This window comes from Lepidochelys kempii, chromosome 7 (genome assembly GCF_965140285.1).
Source record: "Lepidochelys kempii isolate rLepKem1 chromosome 7, rLepKem1.hap1, whole genome shotgun sequence".
NCBI lineage: Eukaryota > Metazoa > Chordata > Testudines > Cheloniidae > Lepidochelys > Lepidochelys kempii.
In genome coordinates, this window is record NC_136386.1 from 76,014,430 (window position 1) to 76,036,702 (window position 22,273).

General features: G+C 43.4%; 1 protein-coding gene across 3 annotated transcripts in view; it reads left to right on the forward strand.

Annotated features, from left to right (window-relative positions):
- The window catches only part of PHYHIPL (phytanoyl-CoA 2-hydroxylase interacting protein like), a 193,683-nt gene that overhangs the window by 131,287 nt on the left and 40,123 nt on the right, over positions 1 to 22,273 (forward strand). The window contains exons 1-2 of one of the 3 annotated variants that reach the window (XM_073353380.2): positions 5,406 to 5,478; positions 6,118 to 6,384. The exons of 1 other annotated variant lie outside the window; for it this stretch is intronic. In XM_073353380.2, the coding sequence (XP_073209481.1) occupies positions 6,276 to 6,384 (109 nt within the window). In that variant the 5' untranslated portion in view covers positions 5,406 to 5,478; positions 6,118 to 6,275. Of the gene's footprint in view, positions 1 to 5,405; positions 5,479 to 6,117; positions 6,385 to 22,273 lie in introns of those variants that run through there. One more of the 3 variants, XM_073353377.2, reaches the window with a different exon arrangement.

A 22,273-nucleotide genomic window follows, 5' to 3' on the forward strand; every position in this document is an offset into this window, starting at 1 on the left:
TGCTGTGGGGGTGGCGGTGGCAGCCTGGGACCCTGCCGCTGCTGGGGGGGGAGGTGCGGGGCAGCCAGGGACCCACCCTGCCGCCACTGCTGGTCCGGGCGGGAGACGGGCCTCTCTCCTATCCCCCAGCAACATTCTTCAGGAGCTCAGGCCCCTTCCCCACCGCCACCATCAGTCTGGGTGGGGGACGGGCCCGGGCCTTCCCCCCTACTGCTGCTGCTGGTTGCGGGATGGCCTGGGGCTCCACCATCACTGGGGCCCGGGGTCGCACCGCAGCCGGTCTGGGTGGGGGGGCCTGGGGCCATGCGGTTGCCGCTGCTGGTCTGGGGGGGGGGTGGCCCGGGGCCCCTCCACCGCTGCTGCTGGTCCCAGACCGCTGCTTCAGGGCAGTGAATGGGACCGGCTGCCAGAGCAGTGACCAGTGCGGCTGGTCCCCAGGCTGCTAGGGTGGTCGTGGGGTCAGTCACACCTGCGCTGCAAAATTCATGGGGGTCACGGAAAGTCACAGAAGCCGTGACTTCCATGACCTCTGTGACTGATCCGCAGCCTTAGTCATGAGCATTGCAATACAAGGTGACTGATCCTACAGTATTTGTGGAGCTGCAGGGAACATGATTCCTTAGAGGCTAGATTTCTGTGGGACACGGAAAAAAATAATTCAAAGTTGTTGGTGGCATTCATGGAGTAAAGTTGCAGATGGTGGAGTGATGGTTCTGGGCCTGAGAAACAAGCTCTTACGGGTGGGTCGCATTGTCATGCAGGTTTGGGATGATAAAGTAGTGGCTGCAGAACTTTTGGATACACAAGGCAACATTCCTGGATCTGTGTGCCGAACTTGCCCCAGCTCTCCAGTGCATTGACGCCAAAATGAGAGCCATGCTGACAGTTGAGAAGTGAGTGGCGATTGCACGTAGAAACTTGGTACAGATGTTTTGTGAATGGTCAGTCAGGAATCAATTTGGAGTCAGGAACTTCACCACGGGGCAGTTGTCATGCAAGTGTGCAGGGCCATTAATCACCTCATGCTACTCAGAACTGTGACTCTGGGCAATGTGCAGGCCATAGTGGATGGTTTTGCAGCAACGAGTTTCCCATTTGGGGTTCCCAAACGGCAGTAGGGTGATAGCACCCAGATCCCTATTTTAGCACCAGACCACCTTGCCACAGAGTATATTAACAGAAAGGGCTACTTTTCTATGGTAATGCAAGCGCTGGTGGATCACTGTGGATGCTTTACTGACATTGGTGTGGGCTGGTCAGGGAAGGTGCGTGACACGCACATATGACAATACACAGGACTTTTCAGAAAGCTGCAAGCAGGGATTTCCTTTCCCAACCAACGGATTACCATTGGGAATGTTGAAATGCCAATAGTGATTTTGGGAGACCGAACAAACCCCTTGCTCCTGTGACTCATGAAGCCGTACACCAGTCACCTTGACAGCACCAAGAAGCGCTTCAACTACAGGCTCAGTAGGTGCAGAATGACAGTTGAATGTGCCTTTGATCGTCTGAAGGGTTGCTGGCAGTGTCCATGTACGAAACTGCACCTCAGTGAGGAAAAAAATCCCAATGGTTATTGCTGCTTGCTGTGTCCTGCATATTATCTGTGAAGCAAAAGGGGGAAAGTTTCTGCTGAAGTGGAAGGTGGCAGTGGAGTGGCTGTCTGCTGAATTTGAATGGCCAGATATAAGGGCTATAAAAAGACTTCAACAAGGAGCTGTATGGCTCAGGAACATTTTAATAGTGAGCCAAAGTAGTATGAGTTGCTGTAGTGTGCTCTACCTGGCCTTGTTCTTTTGGAGCCCAGTATGAATCTTGCAGTGAGTGCTGTGTGCATAAGAATATAATACTGCCAATGCACCTATTAATATTGTTTGAGAACGATGTTATGGGTTCCATGTCAAAATGAAGTAACAGGCGATTTGGGGGTGTCAGATCTGCCCTGCACCAGCCAGTGTATGTTGTGACCTAATAAAGATGAATTATGTTCCAAAAAATAGAATTTAATTCTGTAACATGAACCAGGTAACTAAAACACATTTAGAACTTTATAAAACTTAAATTGAGTTGCTTTAATTTATTATGAAGGGGTAAGAACAGTCATTTCCATTTTCAGGTACACCTACACCAACCATGTCCTTTTCACAAGTCAGTATATGTGGAGCTTTGATTGTCTTTAATGTCCCCTGAGGTGGAGTGGTAGGGGTAATGTAGTGACTCCTGATGTCACGTGGAATGTTGAGGATGGAGGTGTAGGGACATCCTGACATTGAGTTGTCTATGGGCTGCAGAGCGGTGAGCATGGGATTCTTGGACCTGCAGGTCTACAACAGCATCTTTGTTTGCTGCCTGAGAGGTCCCATTATGTTCTGGGGACTCTCCCTCTCCTTTCCTTGCTTGGATTCCCAGGCTTTTTTCCTCTCCTCTCTTTCCATCTCCATGCTGTCTGCAAGGATCAACTTCCATGCCCTAGTCTCATTCTCTGATGCAGCACAGGCTTGCAGCATCTCCTGGAATGTGTCAACCTGAGTTCTCTTCTTTCTTCTCTTTATCTGGCTCATGCCTTCTGTGGGTGTGGAGGGGGAAACCCTCAAGGCTACAATAGGATCAGCTGCAGATACAACCCAACCCGCAGAGCTACCATTGTTAGTGTATACATGACAGAAATCAAAACTTAGGATACTGAACTCACCCCCTTGATCCCCAAAAGTTGTAAGCACTACATTCTCACTTCTCCTTGGGACTGATACAGCACGGTGCCAGTCAGAGCACCAGCCTAGTGAGTATGGCTCTGGGGAGAGGAGTGTGGGGTTAGCTCACAGGCATGAGTATATGTTCATAGGACAATGGGGCTCAATACAGGCACAGTTTTCCACAGGTAGTGGTGATTTCAGCTGATCTCTCACTCCTGAGGGTAACAAAGGCCAAGAAAGCACAGCTGCTGCTGGGGTCCTGATGCTGCCTGGGCCTGTATGCTGTATGCCTGTGTACTGTAATGATGCTTGCTGAAATAATCACTGAATGACAGGAAAATATCCTACCACAGCGGAAGAAATAAGCAGCCCTCCCCAGCAACCTTTGGCAGAGGATTACAGAGTACCTCCATGAAAGTTTAATTGAGATTTCTACGGAGGATTCACGGGACATGCCAATGCACATAAACAAACTGCTCTGTGTGGTTCCCTCTGCTTAACTCTAGAGGGAAAGAAAAGCAGATAGTAACTCTATCTCTCTCAAAAAGAAAAGGAGTACTTGTGGCACCTTAGCTGTAGCTCACAAAAGCTTATGCTCAAATAAATTTGTTAGTCTCTAAGGTGCCACAAGTACTCCTTTTCTTTTTGCGAATACAGACTAACACGGCTGCTACTCTGAAATTTATCTCTCTCGGTTGTTTCACTACCTCTTCTAGCAGAAGTTAAAAAATAAAAAAAAAAGGTAAATCAACAGATGTGTCCTGCTACTTTGGGGGTTCCATCCCTGTAATTTCAAAACAACCTGCATACTTACCCAGAGGTTCCTTCCTCTGCATCAGACTTGTCTGTGCTCAAGTGTCAGGACTGGCTGGACTGCGCTGGAGTCAAAATCATATCCTGGCTCACTGCGTGGCTGTATCCCCCTCTCACCTGTCCCCCATACTCCTCTTATTGCTCGTCCACTCTTCCTCCTCGCTGTTCATGGCGGAGGCTGTGATTCAGGCTCCTCCGAAGCATCCACAGGGCTCTTGCGGATAGTGGTGGGGTCTCTGCTGAGGATGGCACACTGCTCTTTGTAAAAGCAGCAGGTCTGCAGCTGAGCACCAGATAGATTGTTGGCCTCTCTCGCCTTCTGGTATGCCTGCCACAAATCCTTAGCTTTCACATGGCACTGCTGCTGGTCCCTCTTGGAGCCCTTCTTCTGCATGCCCCGAGCAATCTGCTCAGAGAGATTGATGTTTCCAGGGCTGGATCAGAGCTGTGCCTGCACAGCCTCTTCTCCCCACAGACTCAGAAGATCCAAACATCTCCTGTGTACTCCAGACAGGAGTGTGTTTGCAGCGTGTAGCTGCCATGGTCAGCTGAGCAGTTGCACACAACAGTGGGGAGCTGCTAGCTAGGCAATCAGGACAAGGAATTTAAAATATTTATGGGACTTTAAAGAAGAGGGGTGGCCACCTGGCCCCTGGGCAGCAAAGTTCACAGCAGTGACCAGAACGGTCACTGTTGGGCATTGTGGAACAGCTCTTGGCGACTAATAACAGTCGATGTAAGTAATGCAGTGTCTACACTGCTATTGCATCTACCTAACTACATTGCCCTTGATGCTACAGTACTTGGAGAGGTGGTGTTATTAAGTCAGTGTAGCAGGGGAGTTATGAAATTTAAGTGTAGCTGCATCCACAGCTAGGTTGGGTAAGCTGCCTTGTGTAGACCAGGCCTGAATGTGTATAGTGCAGTGGTGGGCAACTGACAGGCTGCTAGTGGCCTATCAGGGTAAGCCCCTGGCAAGATGCCAGACTATTTGTTTACATTTGCATGGCTGCCTACAGCTCCCAGTGGCCCACCACTGGTATAGTGCTTCTGCAGTTCACTGTAATTTTGGGGTGGTGTTAGTAACATATTTGTTCAGAAATGGAAAATCAATACAAATACATGTGTGAGAGTAACCCTGAAATAAGAAACCACACTGTGTGGAAGCAGGCCAAAAAATACAAACCAAAACCAGAATGAAGTTTCCTATGTCCATGTAGGGCTACCTAAACTTTGTCTAGTGAGGCTAGCAGCTACATGGACTGCACTTAACTGACCTAAACTAGAGGAAATTGCACCCACCCTCACCTTTGAGTTGGAGATACAGCTTGTGGAGACACCATACCCTAACACCGCAGCTGTCCTTTTAATCCCCAGTACCTTCTGCAGCATCACATGAAAGGGACCTGAGGTTTCTCTCTATTGTACACATGGGCTACAGTTTTAAGACTGGAGATAAAAAAAACTGGAGATAAAAGTGAATCCAAGTGCTGCAAGGGTATTTAATCCCTACCCCAACCATGATTATCATGGGGATTGTTCATAGCATTTTGGGGGGTTATTTTGTTCCTGCCCCTCCCTTGTACTCCTAGAAGGCTGTGAGGGGCCAGACCTACCTCCCTCAGCACACAGAGCCATGTGCAAGACACAGAGCCCAGAGCAGGAGCAAAAGGCCTGAAGATTGCAAGGGCAAGGGTGTAGCAGGAATCCTGGGAGCACAGGCTGCTGGGGTGAGCTGTACCAGGAGCAGGTCAAGCCCCTGGCTGGGCTAGCTCAGGCTGGGTGGCACTTCAATGTCCCAGGGAGGCTGTTTTGCTGTGTGGCCTGGCCCTTCCTAGGATTTCTGCCTTGCTTCCCCCTCCGGCTGGGACATCACACCCACGTGTGGCAGGGGCCCGGCCACGTGAGGGAGGGGCGCTCACATGGTGTGTAGTGGGGAATGCTTGGGGCTGGCCGTGCGCGCTTGAAGGTGAGGCGGGGGCCTGTCGGTGTGAGGAGGGAAGGAGTGAGGGGTTGGGGTGAGTGGAGAGGAAGGAGGGGGTGCGCTGGGGAGAGCCGAGCGGTGCAGAGGGGAAGGGAGGAGATGGGGTGAGTTGGGGAGCGGTGCAGGGGGGAAGGGAGGGATGAGGATGGGGGAGTGGATTTCCTCGTCTGGGAGCCAGGTCCTGGCAGGCGGGGAGCTGTGCACTGCCAGGGCCGGTCTGTGAGCTCCGGAGGAGATGGCGCCCGGAGTGGCAGCCGCGGGGACCAGGGCTGCAGCGTCCCCGCCCAGCGCTCCGGGGTGAGCCCGGCCTGAAGCCGCTGCTCGCTGCCCTGGGCCTGGGGGGAGAGGCTGCAGGACCCCTCCCGCCGCGGGCGCCCGGGGAATGGGGCGGGGGGGCTTGGTGCTGGCGCAGCTGGGACTGCCGAGCCGCCAGAGCCGTCGCATAGGCAGGGCGCGGGAGCGGGAGAGGGAGGCCTTCGGCCGCCGCCCGCTGCACAGCGAGGTGTTTGTCCCGCTGTGGCTTTGACTCAGCAGCCCCGGGCGGCGGCCCCTTTAAATGCAGAGCCTGAGGTGTGATGAGTGCGCGTCTCTCTGCTGCCCCCTCCCCTCCCCGCTCCGCTGCAGTGACAAATCCGCTCGCTCCTGCTCTGCCTCCACCCCCTACAGCGCGCAGCTCTGCACCCACCGCGCCAGCTCGTCCGCCCCTCTCCGCCGGGAGCCAGAGCCGCTGCCCACCGTGCGGCCGCCCGCAGAAGCCGAGGGAGGAGAAGGAGAAGGGGACAATGGAGGTTCCGCGCCTGGATCGCAGCAGCATGAGCAGCCCCACCAGCCCCTGCGAGGATGTGATCAAGAATCTCAGCCTGGAGGCGATTCAGCTCTGCGATAGGGACGGTAAGTCCGGGCTCCATGGGGCTAATCCTCGCAGACGCAAAATGCTGCTGCCCGCTGCCCGATGGAGGCTAATGCAAATTAATCCCCGTGGCGTATGGTCCTTTGTTACCCCCCACCCATGTATTTGTAGGTGTAAGGACCCCACACACACACACACACACATCCTCCTGCCGTTGGAGAACAAAAGAAAAGGAGAAGGTTGCACCTTATTGGGGGAAACCCATCCCTCTTTGAAATGTTCCCTTACGATGCAGTGCATTTACCTGTGGGGCTGTCGGCTCGCCTGCTTCCCAGTCTTGCCCTTAACATGAATGTACGTTGTGGGTTTTATTCCAAGAGAGACATTAAAGAGCTAGGGGTAGATTTGCAGCGAGAGTCGGAGTCTAGATACTGGATATTGGTTGTAATGATTTCCGTTAGCCAGGATCGAGGCTGAGGCTCAAACTCCTTTGTATCGTTTTGTATCACTGGGTAATGCTTGTACCGAACATAGGCATGGGCGTCTGGTAGCTCTCGTTGCCTAATACAGAAACTTGTTGCCAATTCCTTTTTTTGTTTGTTTGTTTTTGAAGAATAACCCAGAGAATGAACTAACGATCTGTTTCTCAAAATGGGGTTTGGAGTGGTAACGCGAAATTGGGAAGGAAGGAGGGGTTTACATATTTCAGCACCATAGACAGATACAACCTTCATGATTCTGGGCAGTGTTTCAAAAATTGCCAAGCATCTGCACTGAATTGGCCTGGTACATCTGGTATAATGCATGACTGATGCTATACATTTTGTGTATTAATATTAAAACCTTTGTTCTGTACATAGAGTTCTAAGTCTAGTGCTCAATAGAATTGGAGAAAACAGATATGCAAGCTAAGTAGGAACAAAATTGGTGTACAATGTAGGTAGTTGTGCTAAATGGCATAGCTGGACTGTTAAACAAATGAAGTTTTGTTTTACAGTGCAGAAGCAATTTTAAGGATTAGCTGAGTTGAAGTAGCCCAAACAATTATAAGGTTGTAGTGAGGAGCCAGGAAGGAACAGTTTACATACTGATGCACAAATACTGAAGACTAGAAATTATAAGTGAGGTTAATATGAACTATGTACAGTTATGTCTAACTTCCAAGAGTGACATGATCAGGAACAGAGAAACTTGTGTTCCGAAAAATGATCTGAGAGTATTATCTTGCAGAACAAAATTTAGTCTTGTGTTCAGTTAACTGAATTATTCTTGTTTTCTCGCTTTGACATAAAAAAGCATTAATAATTTTAACATAATTTGATAGTATTTTTCAGTGTAAGTGGTGAAAGAACAGAACTGAATTTGGCTTATTTAGTGACTTCACTGAACATTTGGGTTATTATGGTCAGAAGTTATACTGCTTGGATTAATTTAACTTTTTTTCCACATAGATATATTTTTGCAGCAAAATTACTGTAGATATCAATTGATTATGGAAATAATCATTCTGATTTTCTTTACTATTCTGTTAAAAGCATGTTATTGTTAAATGTTTCAGTACTTTTGATTTAACCAGACTTGATTGTCTCAAAGTTGAGGATCTGTAAAGTCTTGATTTTTTAAAATGTTGTTAAAGAAACTGAGAAGGTATTTCAGTAGAGCTTTCAGTTACTTTTATGGCAACATAAGAAATTCTTTTTGTTTACATATTTTAAATTCAAGATAGAATGTGTGCTTCTATCGCTACATTTATACCTAAATCACTGGTTAGGGAAACTTAATTGTATATATATGTGAGTGGATCACAGATAAAATAAAGCTTTGGTTGTATGTTGATAGATGGAGCAGCATACTGTGAGAAAATTAACTCTACAGTTACAATTTCCCCTAAATCTGAAGGAATAAATTGCAGTTGTTTGACAAAATACCCTTATGTGTGATTCCCTATATTGGAAATAAACAAATTACGTAATCTTTAATTTTTGCCTGCCCCAAACTAGGCTGATAAAGTCTGCTATGTTAATTGCTGCAGTCTTCTAATTGATTTAGCATACTGTAATTAAGCAGTGCTCAATTTTTATGGAAGAGTCTCGTGCAGACTAGCAGATCCAAATAATTAATTTTTCTTTCTTTCTTTTTTTTTTTTAATCAAGAATTTCCTGTTTAAACTGTCATCACTGGAAAACAACAACTTTTGCTTCTGTAGATCTGGTTTTACAAGCTAATCCCCATGCGTATTAAGCCCCAATATGAGATTGCGTCATTGCTTCACGCAATACAGATCTAAATTTTAAAAAGATGCACCTGCATTGCCCATGTAAAGTCTGCAGTTGTGTGCCTAATTGGGCACAGAATTGTACTTGAACATACTTTAGTATTTCCAACAGGTGGCACTTAAAAACCAAAAATTCATGCTTTAATGTGAACACAAAAACAAGTAGATGAGCCTGGGGACGTTGAGCTGTGTAGTTGAGAGTGCAAGAACATATTTAGGCATTTAAATTGGAAATTATATTTAACCCGTGCATTTGTGTGTATACATATTATTTGATTTATGTTAATACACCTTCTTGTAAGGTTTTTGGTGCTCATGGCGAAATGTGCCCCCATTGAAGTCAGTGAGGGTTTTCTCAGACAAAGTGTCTTACAGATAAACGTGACTTTGAATCCTTTAAAAATGTTTTTTTGTATGCAAATTGTATAAAGCTAAAAGAGTGGGCACTCTTTTTAAAAAAAAGTGTGGAAAAAAACCTATGAAAAATAGAACTATGCATGTGCCAGCAGGTTCTACATGGGTCAGCTGGAGCACAACACATTAGAGCGCTTTTGCAATTGCACCCCTCTAATGCCTTTGGCTGGGGATTTGTAGACAAGACCTTAGTGTAAGGAAGTTTTTTTTCTCAATAGTTGTACAAAATGTCCTCTTCTTTATTCAGTTTCATCATTTTTACCATAGTATTCCTCTCCTTTCCCTCCTTGTTCGTCTCCCTCAATGCTGTATACACACTTGAGATATGGGTACAGGCAGTCCTCAGACTTACAACACAATTGGTTCCTTACAATTGCGTCATAAATTGGAACTCGGAACCGCAATCTCCATTGCGGGACCGAGCATTGTAAATTCGAAACCTATAGTCATAAGTCTAATCAGGGTGTCTACGTAGACACGTCGTAAGTGCCGTTCATCATAACTCGAACACTGTAAAGTCGAGGACTGCCTGTAATTGGTTATTAACCACATTAGCTGTCTTGTAGCCAAACTATACGTAATTAGCTCTTTTACTCTTTCCTCATTAATTAATCCCTTCACTCCCCTGCTCGTTTCTTTTACTCGTCTCTGAACTGCTTCCAGTTTGTCTGTAAAGAGGTGCCTGAACTGAACGAAATATTCCACGTATAAATACAGCAAGCCACATGGGGTATGTCTGCACTGCAGCGGGGAGCGTGTCTCACAGCCCAGGTAGACAGACATGCTAACTCTGCTCAGGTGGGCTTGTGCTTGGGCAACTTGTCCATGCTGCTGCCTATTCTGCAATATCCATGCCACTATTTTTGGCATGGTAACTTGAACAGAGCTAGTGTGAGTCTCTACCCAAGCTGGGACTAGATGCCAGTTCATGCCCAGGCCTCACTGAACACTTACAGATGCATAGCTAGAAACCAGTCTTGCTTACCTGTGTGAGCATTACTAAAATAAATACTAGATAGTAAGTTGATTAGAATGAGTTTATTGTTTTATAAATTGTTTGTGGGAAACTGTATGTATTCTCACTCAACTATACCCCATGTTATACTGTGATACCTAGTATCTGCATTGTAAACCTCTGTGACTACATAACTCATCAAACAGGGAAAAAGCCTTGTGTAATGCAGATGATGGTCTGTAATAAGATGTTAAATCCTGTCCAGTAAACACAAATGAGCCATTGTGCGAGGTCAAGGATAAAAGACTTAAGCGCATTCCTCCCCATCCCACTTCCATGAAGAAGGGATCTCCGTGGGAACGGTTTCTGTCAGCTTGATGTCTGGGGGAAGAAGATATAAAAATGCCTCACAAGGAAAAATGATCATCTACTTGCTGTTTGAACTCTCATAGGGCCAGAAACACTAAACTAAAGCAGAGATCCCTAGGGTCAACCTGGGTCTACCCTGACAGACATTTTGAATGGACATATTACTACATCTCTTTAGGAATCATAGATGGTAGCTCATTTATGTGTATATGTTTATTTGCTTTAACCTGTAAATTACTCTAATTTCTTTTTCCTAGTTTATAAATCTTTAGATAGTTTATTTCAGGATTGGCTACAGTGTTGTCTTTGGTGTAAGATCTAGGGTATCAACTGATCTGGGGTAAGTGACTGGTCTCTTGGGACTAGAAGCAACCTGAATATTTTGTGATTTTTTGGTGAAAGTGACCACTTACCACAAAGTCCAGGATGCCTGGGTTGCAAGATAGACTGGAGTGCCCAAGGCACTGTCTGTGACTCCATGGTAAGACTGGTATAGTGATCCAGGAGTTCACATTTGTTACTGGGTTGGTGAAATCTAATTATACATACCACCAGTTTGGGTTGTCTGCCCTGTTTTTGACTGTCTGCCCTGAGATAGTCACTCGTGGTTGTAAGCTACTCCAGACAGTGTGACAGGAGGGTCTGTCCCAGCTGCAGTGTAGACACACCCACAGAGAGGGTATGTCACTTCCCTTCTCTGTAATATATCTTTGGGTTTGCAGCTCAAAACTGCATTATCTTTTTTCCCAGTTAGTCTGCAAACTTTTGTCTAACTTCTGTTCACTATTTATATTTTGGACTTTTTACTGCTTTCCATATTTCTCCCTTCCACTGAGTATGTTTGTTTCAGATTATTTTTTCCCAGATGTATTATTCTGCTTCTTCCCTAATGGAATATGTTTTGTCATTTTCTGCCCACGTTTCTAAACTCCTAAGTATTTGCAGCTCCTCCTAATTTAATATTATCTATTAATCTCACTAATGTGCCCTCTCTTCCAGATCATTAAGTAAGACGTTAATTAAGACTGGAACTAGCCACAAGTTTCGTGGTACCCCACTAGACATCTGACCCCATTTGACACTTTGCCATTTATCCTTATCCTTTGTTTACTGTCTCAGCCAATTTTCAGTCCATGTATCTGTGTTTCTGCTGAGTAAGATTTCATGAAACATGGTTTCACAATCATTTTTGGGAGAGGGCACCTACTGCCTTCTGCGTCTGAGGATTAAGAATCTCAAACCATCCCATAACAGGGATCTTGGATAATCACGAGATGTTTTGTTTTGTTTTTATCTTTTAAACAAAAGACAGATACGCCTCTCTCCTCTTTTCTATCTGTCTCCTAGTGTTTGGTCATCTTATCTCTACCTTTAAACTTATCTCTTGTACTTTGATTATAGTAATTACATATCGGTTATCACCTCCTCCCCGTTCAGCCTCTCTGGCCTTTTTGATCACTTAAACTTGTGATTTCTTTTAGCTCTTTAAATTAAAAGTGTTGAAAAGGCAGAAGTACTTTTCTTGGGCAAGAGAAGCATCTTCAAACACATCGTCATCGCCTCTCTCTTCCTTCTTGATCTGGACCTCAGGCTTGCCTCCTTTGCACATGAACCTGACATAGTTTATGCTGTGCTCTCTTTCTTCTTCCACCTCATACAGATCATATTCTAGGCTCACTTAAATGACTTCACTGAAGTTATTCTTGGTTTACACCAGTATAATTTAGATCAGAATCTGTCCTTACATGTATCTAAATGTACATGTCAGCACTTTTTTGATTCCACCACTGGTGAATCTTCAGTCATGTTCTTATTGCCTCTCACTTTGACTGTTGCAGCTGTATTCTTATTAGCTTCTGAAAATCCAGATCTGTAGACTCCAGAGTGTGCAGAAAATAGTATTACCTACCATGTAACATGTGCAAAGAAGTGTGGCTACATCACTTTATCTTCAGTCCTCTCCAGTACCTCCCCATTCATTTTAGGATCTAGCTCAAGTAATGCATTGTTTTTAATTTTTTCCGTAGACTTGCTCTCACCTATCTCGCTGAGCTGGACTTTCCATTGGTCCTCTCCCTTCTCTCTTTGTTCATAATACTACTGGTTTCCTCTCTCCACTCAATTGCTTCAGACAATCTCATGGCCTTTGGGGGTTTCTCTACCTCATTAATTTTCCATCTGATCTTTTTTTCAAATCTGGAAAGATTTCTCTTCTCATTTGCCTGTTCCTCTTAATTTCTCTTTCTCTTTATTATGAATGATCTCTGTACAGTATGTTGGGATACAGTTTGTATGACAAGTATTATACCCTGTTCCTATCCCCTCGTGCCAGGGACAGCTCGGGGAGTGTTACCAGGGCATCAGTATAGGGAAGAGGACCAGCCACAGGAAAAGGATATTTAGGGTTGGATCTCAGCTGCACTGTGCTCAGGCTTGGTGGAGGTGCAATGTGGGACAGGGCAAGGCAAAGCTGCTAAGCAAAGGTTACCCTCAGCAAACGTTAGAACCACAGGCTGGAAGGGTCGCTGGGCACTCTTGCTGTGCCCCAACATACACCAGAATGCTGCATATGGAAAAGGGGTAGGAAATGGGTGATGTGAAGTAGTGTAGCCAGTATCAACCAAGGACTTGCTGTGCTGGGTGACTCCTCAGCTGTCTGATTAAGGCAGCTTTAGGTCCTCTCTGTGCTACTGGAATGGTGTGAAGAGGACTTAATCAGGACTGAGGATCTGACCCATTGTGAGTGGGAGATATGTTCTCCAAAACTCCTTACAGCTGGATTTTTTTCTGTCAGTCTACAAGGTACAGTGGGTAGGCCCATTGTGCTGCCAGCATACATGGCCTTCTGTGTTTTGTGTGACCTAGAAACCCACATTTAATTCTGGCTGAAGAGACCAGAATCAACCATAGATTTACTTTTCATGTTCCTGTTTGAAATATGTTCTGAGCATATAATGCACAGACTGATTTTTCCTAATATTTAGGAACATATTAAAATTAATTGTGCCATCATTGTCAATATGATATATCACATATAATACTTCACTGTTGCAAATGAAAAGAATGGATAAAATAATTATATTGGAGCAAAAGAAAAAGCTTTCCCAATGTCAGTTTCTGAGGTATTTGTACTATATATTGTTATGCATTGTCACACCTTTTATTTGACCTTGAAACTCTTTCTTTTAACATGTTAGACTTGGTTAAAATTCATTGTAGTGTTTGCAGTGAATCAATTTTCATTGTGGTGCTTGTAGCTGAATCATTAATCAATTTTATTTTATTGTTATCACAAAGTGTTCTTGTTTTATTTATGCTTCAATGCATAAGCTGTTTCGCATGGATGTTTTTAAAAACAACCATTGGCTACATTGTTTTTATAAACTACTGAAGGCTTCTCTGAACCTTGACACTTTTAGCTAGTGATTAAAAAGTGAAACCATGAAGCTAGTTTGGTCTTACTTTTTTACTTCATTTTTCTGTTGTTTTACAGGTGCAAGTATTACCAGAACTGCATTCTCTCACCTAGTGTTTGGTATTGATTGACATCGGGAATTTGCTTCTCTTATGCTTGCTCAGACTGACGAAAAATGGTAGCTCTGGGAGGAGAGCCATGGTTTGAGAAACTACTAGGTTCTGCACTCTAATGGACCCCACTAAATTTGTGAAAGTTGCAGGCCCCAATCCTGCAAACATGCATTGCATAACTTTACTCACCTGAGCAGCCCCATTGATTTCAATGAGCCTTCTTGCATGAGTAAATTTATGCACGTCTATAAGTGTGCATGATCAGGGCCCTAATCCCGCCACCTTTTCCTATAGATTTGATTTTGTAGTGTGTATTCTTTTTTGCTTCTGCTTTATTCAAGTATATTTCTAATATTGCCTTCCCCGCTCTTTCCTTTCAAGTTATTATTCAGTGGAATTTTGTCCAGGCTTGATTTCTGACTGAAGATATATTTCTGAAGGATTTTTTGTTTGTTTGTTTGTTTTTTAACATTTCATTTTTATGTGTACTCTTACATGGAGACATATGGAGAACAAAATTGGCAATATAAAACATGGGTTAAATGTTTCATTGCGGGCCAGCTAAAAGAATAAATGCATCAATGGAGTGTTGCATACTGTGTTTTTGGTCCTTTCTTAACCTGATTAATGTAGCTTCTACAGAGAGAAATTATGCATGAGTTTGTACCAACTTCAGCATAAAATTCAGAAAATAGTGTGAAAGCAGATTATACTTTAATACTATTAAAATGAATCTGCAAACATAAAGTAAATAATATTCAACATGCATGCTTTTAGGATGGAGTTTATTTCAGTGATTTAAAATAAAACTCACCAGGAGATGAGAGTAGATTTCAGATTTTTAATGCTTTTGATATGGTTTTTGACTTTTAAATTTGCAGTGTCATTTTAAGAAGGACATTGCATCATGGCAATTAGAGATTGAAAAACCTATCCATTCACAAAGTCCATTACTTTGAAGAAAAGATATAGTTTGATATAGTTTCCTGGTATAGGACACTTCTGATACAATATTAAATTTTAGTAAGAAGATTCTAGTTATTATTCAAAATTCTTATCTTTCATACAAGGTCATATTTTTAGAAACAGGACTTTACAAAAAGAACTTCATGCTGTTATATAGTCTTTGAAAACATATCCATACTTTAAGGCTATTCTGTGTTCCACCAGTAGGTGGAGACATCTGAAACACTACATAAATTTCATTTGCTTCATCTTTCTTTTCACTACCCTAAGGGTCTTTCTTTTCTCTTTCCTAAGTTTGTTAGTCTCTTAGAACAATATGGCTGTATGGTAGGGTGACCAGATGTCCCGATTTTATAGGGACAGCCCCGATATGCAGGGTTTTTTCTTCTATAGGTGCCTATTACCCTCCACCCCATCCCGATATTTCATACTTGCTATCTTGTCACCCTACTGTATGGACGCCATCTGATGATCTATTGGATGTGTTATATATGTCTTTTTACTTCACTCTATCATTCTGTTTAGGGAATATATGGAGTTTTTAATGTTTGGTTTGCCAGCATGTAGACGTAGAATACTTTCCAGAATACAGGGGCCTAATTATATGTTTCTCTGCATCTTGTGCAGCCATTTACATCTGTACAAAGTAAAATGCTGCCATTCAGATTTGATGTAAATAGATTACACAAGGTGCAGGATGGAAGAGAATCAGGTATACTTTCTATTTTTGTATATTCTGTGTTCACCTTATTTCAGGATTGTTCGCTGGATCAGGGAGATACAGAAGGTAAAGTAAACAAAGATCTCAGTCTTTCTACTGAGGCTCTCAGTCTTAATGTCATTGTGTTCTGGTTGAGAGGAAAGTGTTAGGCCAATACAGAGAACCTAAATCCTTTGAGGTCATTCTGTTTTTCCAGCGTATTGTAGTGTCTGTTGTTTGCATAGTATGAAACTGGAAAATATTATCTAGGATGGTTTGAAAGAACACAAATTAAAAACATGCACTGTGGATCTGAATATTAATAATTTTAAAGGAACATATTTATCCAAGGAGAACTAGATTACTCAGTGAATTTGTATTGGGTTATGCAGCTTTCCTCTGTTGGATGGATTTGAACTGGTGGCCTAAATTGTTAATGAGAGAAAGTTGTTACTATCTGATGGCTTTTTGGTGGTCAGCATGATATGAGTTGTGAGGGTTAGTTCAGTTTGAGTTGATGGGTGTTCTAAAAGGAAGCTCTTTGTGCAAAACATTAAACTGAGCTATTTCTTTTTTTTTTTAAACTGTGTCCTTCATGTTACAGTTAGATTGACAGAGATGTTTAACCATTCAGAAAAAATGAAGTTTAGCGTTGGTATAAAGAAGGTGTAGTCTTCATTTTACACAAATGTTTTGGAAGCGAACTACAATTAATCAGTACATCGATTTGCAAACCAGTGTAAATCATTGCTCAGGGCCAAATCCTATTCCATGGAACAAGTCTGGGTACACAGGCTGGGGCATAGGAATTATGGGTGTATTGAAGTGAAGAAATGTTCTCCATGCAGGCTGCAGACTGCCAGTGAATCCTGTGTGTGGCAGTAGCTCGCCCACATGGTGCACCACCCTTTCCCAGGAGAACAGCTAATAGGTCCTCATAGGTTGGGTTCCAGCTGCTCTTCCTCCATCCACCTCACCTTTGCTGTATCCAAGTGACAAGTCCCACCTCTCACTTTGGTGTTGTCTTCACTGCAGAAAAAAGGGTATGTTTTTAACTCAAGTTAAAATCCTAGTGAGGACAGGGAAGTTGGAGTTTACTCAGGAGTTAGCAGGTTAATTTAAGCCTACGAGGAAGCACAGGTTTTAACTCAACCTGCTAACTCATGTGTAAGTGGCAACTACCATGTCTTCACTAGGGTTTTAACTCAAGTTAAAAACACCATTCCCCTACCACCACCCCCTGCCCCCCGTAGTGCAGACAAGGGGCAGGGTTTGCCACTTGACTGGTAAAATTGTGCAAACTAGTGTTAGTTTGTACTAATGTTAACATGAAGTAAAATGAAAGAATACATGGCTTACAGGTATGAAATGACAAAATCTCTGTGTATGGACATATACATAATGTTAGTGATGAATAAATTAAACACAAATGATGTGTAAATGAATGATTATGTCTATAATGTAATTTTTTAAAGTTAATTTTACAAGCAGTAGAAAATTAAGGGCCAGATTCTAATCCCATGCTCTCGTCTAAATGAAGAGTTACAATGCTGTTGTTCCTGATTACTCCCGAGGAAGCTTTACTTCAGAAAAGGATCTGGGGGTTGCAGTGGATCACAAACTAAATATGATACTCCTGGGGAAATTCTGTGCAACTGTGTGCATGCAGAATTCATGTCCCCTGCAGATTTCTCTGCTTCGCCTCAGAAAACGACAGAGAGGCAAGTGGAAACTACAAGTGTAGTCACACGCCCCTCCCCAGTAGCCTGGACGCATCGTTTCCCCCCAGAAACCTCCCCTGGATGCAGGAAGCTCTGCATCTCCCACTCCCTCCCTCGCCCCCGCTTCCTGCCCTCATTGCTCCTCAGCTGCAGAGGAGGGGGTCACTGTACGGGAAGCTGATCCCCCATCCGCCCAACTCCCATGCATCCAAACCCCGCCGAGCCTTACCCCCTGCACTCCCCCGCTGTTGAGCCCCTCCTCCCTGCATCCAGACTTCCCCCACACTCGAACCCCCATCCCAGTGAATCCCACCCCCCCCACACCTGGACCAGCCCAATGAGCCCCCGCACCTGGACTCCCACCCCACTAAGCTCCAACCAACTGCACCCTCCACCCCACTAATACCCTCTCCCCCAGCATCTAGACCCCCTGCTGAGCCCCCTCACACTGCTGCCCCCCACAGAGCCCCAACCACCTTCATCTGGACCACCCTGCAGAGTCCCATTGCCTCTGCACTCAGAACCCCCCAACAAGTCCCTGTGCATCCAAATCCCCCCACACCTGGATCCCCCACCGAGCCACTCACAGCCAGATTACCCCATACCTGGATCCCCACACACTAAGCCCCTCCACACTTGGATCCTGTCGGGCTGAGCCTGCCTGCCCACACCTGGTGTGCCTGGTGCAGAAGGGCAGGGCTCTGAGGTGTTTCTGGGGCAGGCCTAGCTCTTGCACTGTGTCAGGGTCTGGTGCAGCCTCTCTGCTGAGTCCCTGTCCCGGGGGGTGGGAGCTGCAGGGTGATATGCCACCTACATGCAGCCAGTGGTCTCCCCACTGCCATGCTGGACCTTCCACGTTTATTTATTGACAAATAAAATGTTCAGAATTTTGCCAAATTTTAAAATATTGTGTGCAGATTTTTAATTTTTTTGGCACAGAATTCCCTCAGGAGTACTATGAGTCACCAATGTAATACTGCTGCTGCAAAAAAGAAAGCGAACATCATTCTTGGATGTACTAGCAGGAGAGTAGTAAGTAAGACATGAAAAGTTGTTCTTCCACTCTATTCTGCACTAATAAGGCCTCATCTGGAGTATTGTGGAGTCCAGAGGTGAGCACAAAAATTATTAATAGCACAGAAAACTTGACCTACAAGAAGGATTGAAAAAATTGTGGTTTTTTTTAGTCTGGAGAAGAGAAGACTGAGGGGGGACATAACAGTCTTTAAGTCCATAAAAATTCATTATTAAGAGGAGGGTGATAAATTGTTTTCCTTAACCACTGAGGAGAGGGCAAGAGGTAATGGATGTAAATTTTAGCAAAGGAGATTTAGAATAGAACATTAGAAAAAACTTCCTAACTGTAAGGGTAGTTTAAACACTGGAACAAATTAGCTAGGGAGGTTGGAGGTTTTTAAGAACAGGTTTGACAAACACCTGTCAGTTATGGTGTAGATAATACTTAGTCCAGCTTCAGTGCCCGGGACTGGATTAGTTGACTTAAAGAGGTTCCGGCCAGTCCTACATTTCTGTTATTCTGTGATTTAGACCAGTATAACTGAGATTAGAATCTGGCCCTAAGTGGCTTGCCTGGGATCACATATTCACAGCCTTAGTCTGTTACATCAGTTTTTCTTTGTTATTAATCTTTGAGACATATTCTTAAAGGATGGCTGTACCATTTTATTCATCACGGTAATCTGAAAACTCATGTCATGAGAAGCCCCAAGCATTTCACATTTTACGATCTGCACCTCACTAATGCACACAATTGATAATGATAAACATGACTCTTCACTTTCCAGACAAGATTTAATAGTGGAGCGTTCCAGTGAAGTCTTGTATTACTAAAACATCTTTACTTTAAAAAAAATTATAGTACAGACCATTTACATGCTTATTCTGAGGTATTATCAAAAATAATTAAAGTTCACTTGCTAATAAATGAACAAAGTGTATGTTGTGATGCATTATTCTCACTTTTTAAAATGTTGTTTCTTGGCTTAGTTGCTCATTTGCAAAATTCAGTATTTACCAGTGATTTCCAGTATTAGTATGAGTTGTGAAATTCTACTGTTTTTAAATAACTATATAATTCATTTCATTTTAAAATCACTTTTAAAGTAGAATAGAAGGTGGTTTACACTGGGATTCCTTACTATCTTTGATATTTTTCAGCAGTGCAGAAATTCCAATAATAATTAAAACTTTCTTAAAAATACATCTTGCAGTAAATAAATGCTCAGAAGAGCTGCTTACAGTGTACTCTGTTTGCTTCCGGTGCTGAATAAAATAGGAGCATTACTTTAATTAAGAGTGAATATTGAGGTGGCTTAGTGTTATGGACTGCCATGAGGTAGACTTAGGTTTGATTCCATGCTATGTCTACACTACAGACTTCTGCCTACATGGCTGTGTCAGATGGGGTGTGCAGAGGTATGATTCCTGACCAACATCCCTATGCCAGCAAAAGGCTCTAGTGTAGATGCAGTTGTACAGCAAAACTGCACTTTTACCAGTATAGTTTGTTTGCTGATAGAAGTGGTGTCCATACTAGGAACACAATGCTGCTGTAGTATACCTGTACTGCTAAAGCGATTCTAGTGTAGACTTGGCCCTAGTCCCTTCCTTCTGAGATCACCTGGAAGTGGTGTGGATGCAGAACATTGTGTTTGCAGCTGGAGTGCCTTGCTGCTCTCACCTGCAACTTGCTGGGCTAATTAAGGGAAACTACTTTTTGGCACAGATGAGTTACAAAGGGAGTCCTAATCAGTCCTCTTTAGCCTTGACATGGGGCTTTGCGTAAAGCAGGGGAAATCTCTGCAGATCCACATACTTCTGGTAAGGATGTAAAGTACCTCCCTTTCTCCCCTGGCCCCCGGGGAAAAAAGAGATGTTACAACATATTGACCTAATCTCCAAGACTCATTCTTTTTATTGAATTGTGGATTTTCTTGCACCTTAGTGGAAAAATGTGCACCCACAGAAATTGTTCAAGCTTCTATTCAAATGTCCTGTTCCACATTTAAAATTTTCTATTTGGAATTTCTCTCCTATTTTTAGTGCAAAAGGGAAGAATTTGTGTGTGTGTATAGCGTAGCAACTTCATTGAATTTTAAAGTGACACAACTCAATTAGAATATTAAAAAAACAAAAGGAAACAAAACCCCCCATAATGATACAGTAGACCTGACTTCATGTGATAAACAATACTTAATAGAATTGCTGAGGGATCCCATTGTCAGAATTTCTATCTACCAAAATATATAAGGTAGGGAGAAGCTTTAAAAGTCTTCAAAAGTAGCTGCAGGGACTTGCTTGAGGTGCCATTTTAGTACTCACTCCATTGAATTCTCCTGGCTGCTTTTGATTCTTTAAAAGCTTTGTTTTAGATTTTAAACGCTTATTTGAGCATTATTGAATAAAAATGTAAAAGCTGAAAGCTTTTAAGGCTTTCAGAGTATCCACTGTGTCCAGTTTTGGGCCCCACACTACAAGAAGGATGTGGAAAAATTGGAAAGAGTCCAGCGGAGGACAACAAAAATGATTAGGGGACTGGAACACATGAATTATGAGGAGAGGCTGAGGGAACTGGGGATGTTTAGTCTACGGAAGAGAAGAATGAGGGGGGATTTGATAGCTGCTTTCAACTACCTGAAAGGGGGTTCCAAAGAGGATGGCTCTAGACTGTTCTCAGTGGTAGCAGATGACAGAACGAGGAGTAATGGTCTCAAGTTGCAGTGGGAGAGATTTAGATTGGATATTAGGAAAAACTTTTTCACTAGGAGCATGGTGAAACACTGGAATGGGTTACCTAGGGAGGTGGTGGAATCTCCTTCCTTAGAAGTTTTTAAGGTCAGGCTTGACAAAGCCCTGGCTGGGATGATTTAATTGGGGATCGGTCCTGCTTTGAGCAGGGGGTTGGACTAGATGACCTCCTGAGGTCCCTTCCAACCCTGATTTTCTATGATTCACTGGGAATTGTTTCTCAATGGAGTAAGTTCATTATAGCCACCTTGGTCACTGTGTGCAGGATTTTGCTAAGCAGGTTTCATCCCAGCCTCTGGTTTTATGGGTTCCAATTTTGTACCCACAATTCACTGTGGGTCAAAAATACAAGTAGTTGGACATCTACGGTCAAATTTACAAATGTACATACGTGACTAAGTCACCCATTGACTTTCAATGAGACTTAGGTTTCTAAGTGCCTAAATCACTTTTGAAAATGTGACTTAGGCTCCTAAGGCAGTTTGATGCTTTTGATACTTTTACGCCTAATAGTTCTTCTCCCTTAATAAATAGTTGGTGCAAACTTGAAGGTACAAGTACTTGTTAACACAGAGGCTATTCTGCAAATAGTTTTTAAATAACTATTTATTATAGTTATAATTGCATTATAAGATCTCGTGAGGCCTGTGGGTTCTGTGCTCCCTGAAAGGGACATCACGGAATTTAATTTATGTTAATAAAACAGCAGAAACAATTATGTCTAGACTAAGTTTAATAATACTAAAACAACTTGTACATGACGTGAGTTTAAAAGGACATTTACTGATTAGAGTGGAGTTGAGGGAATTGTGTTTCTCTTATGATCGCAGAACAACATTCTGTGGGAAGATGGTGAAGGTATCTGAAATTTGATCCTGAAATTCATAGAATCACAGGGTTAGAAGGGACTGGAAGAGTCATCTAGTCTAACCCCTTGCCAAGCTGCAGGATTTTTTTGTGTCTAAACCATCCAAGATGATGGCTAGCCAGCCTCCTTTTGAAAACCATTATTCAAAGTAATTGTTCTTGGAAAGTTCATTGCTTTTAAAATATAAGTCTCGAAGATATTTCATTAGCAATATCATGTTTGTGGTGTTTGGCAGGTAATTCAGAAATTTGCTTTATCGTGAAATATGCCTTATTTTTACTTGATTTTCTTCTTGTTTCTGTTTACAGAGAGTCCTACAAATTATTGAAGCCGATTGTTGTAAATAATCATGTCAATATACAAGCA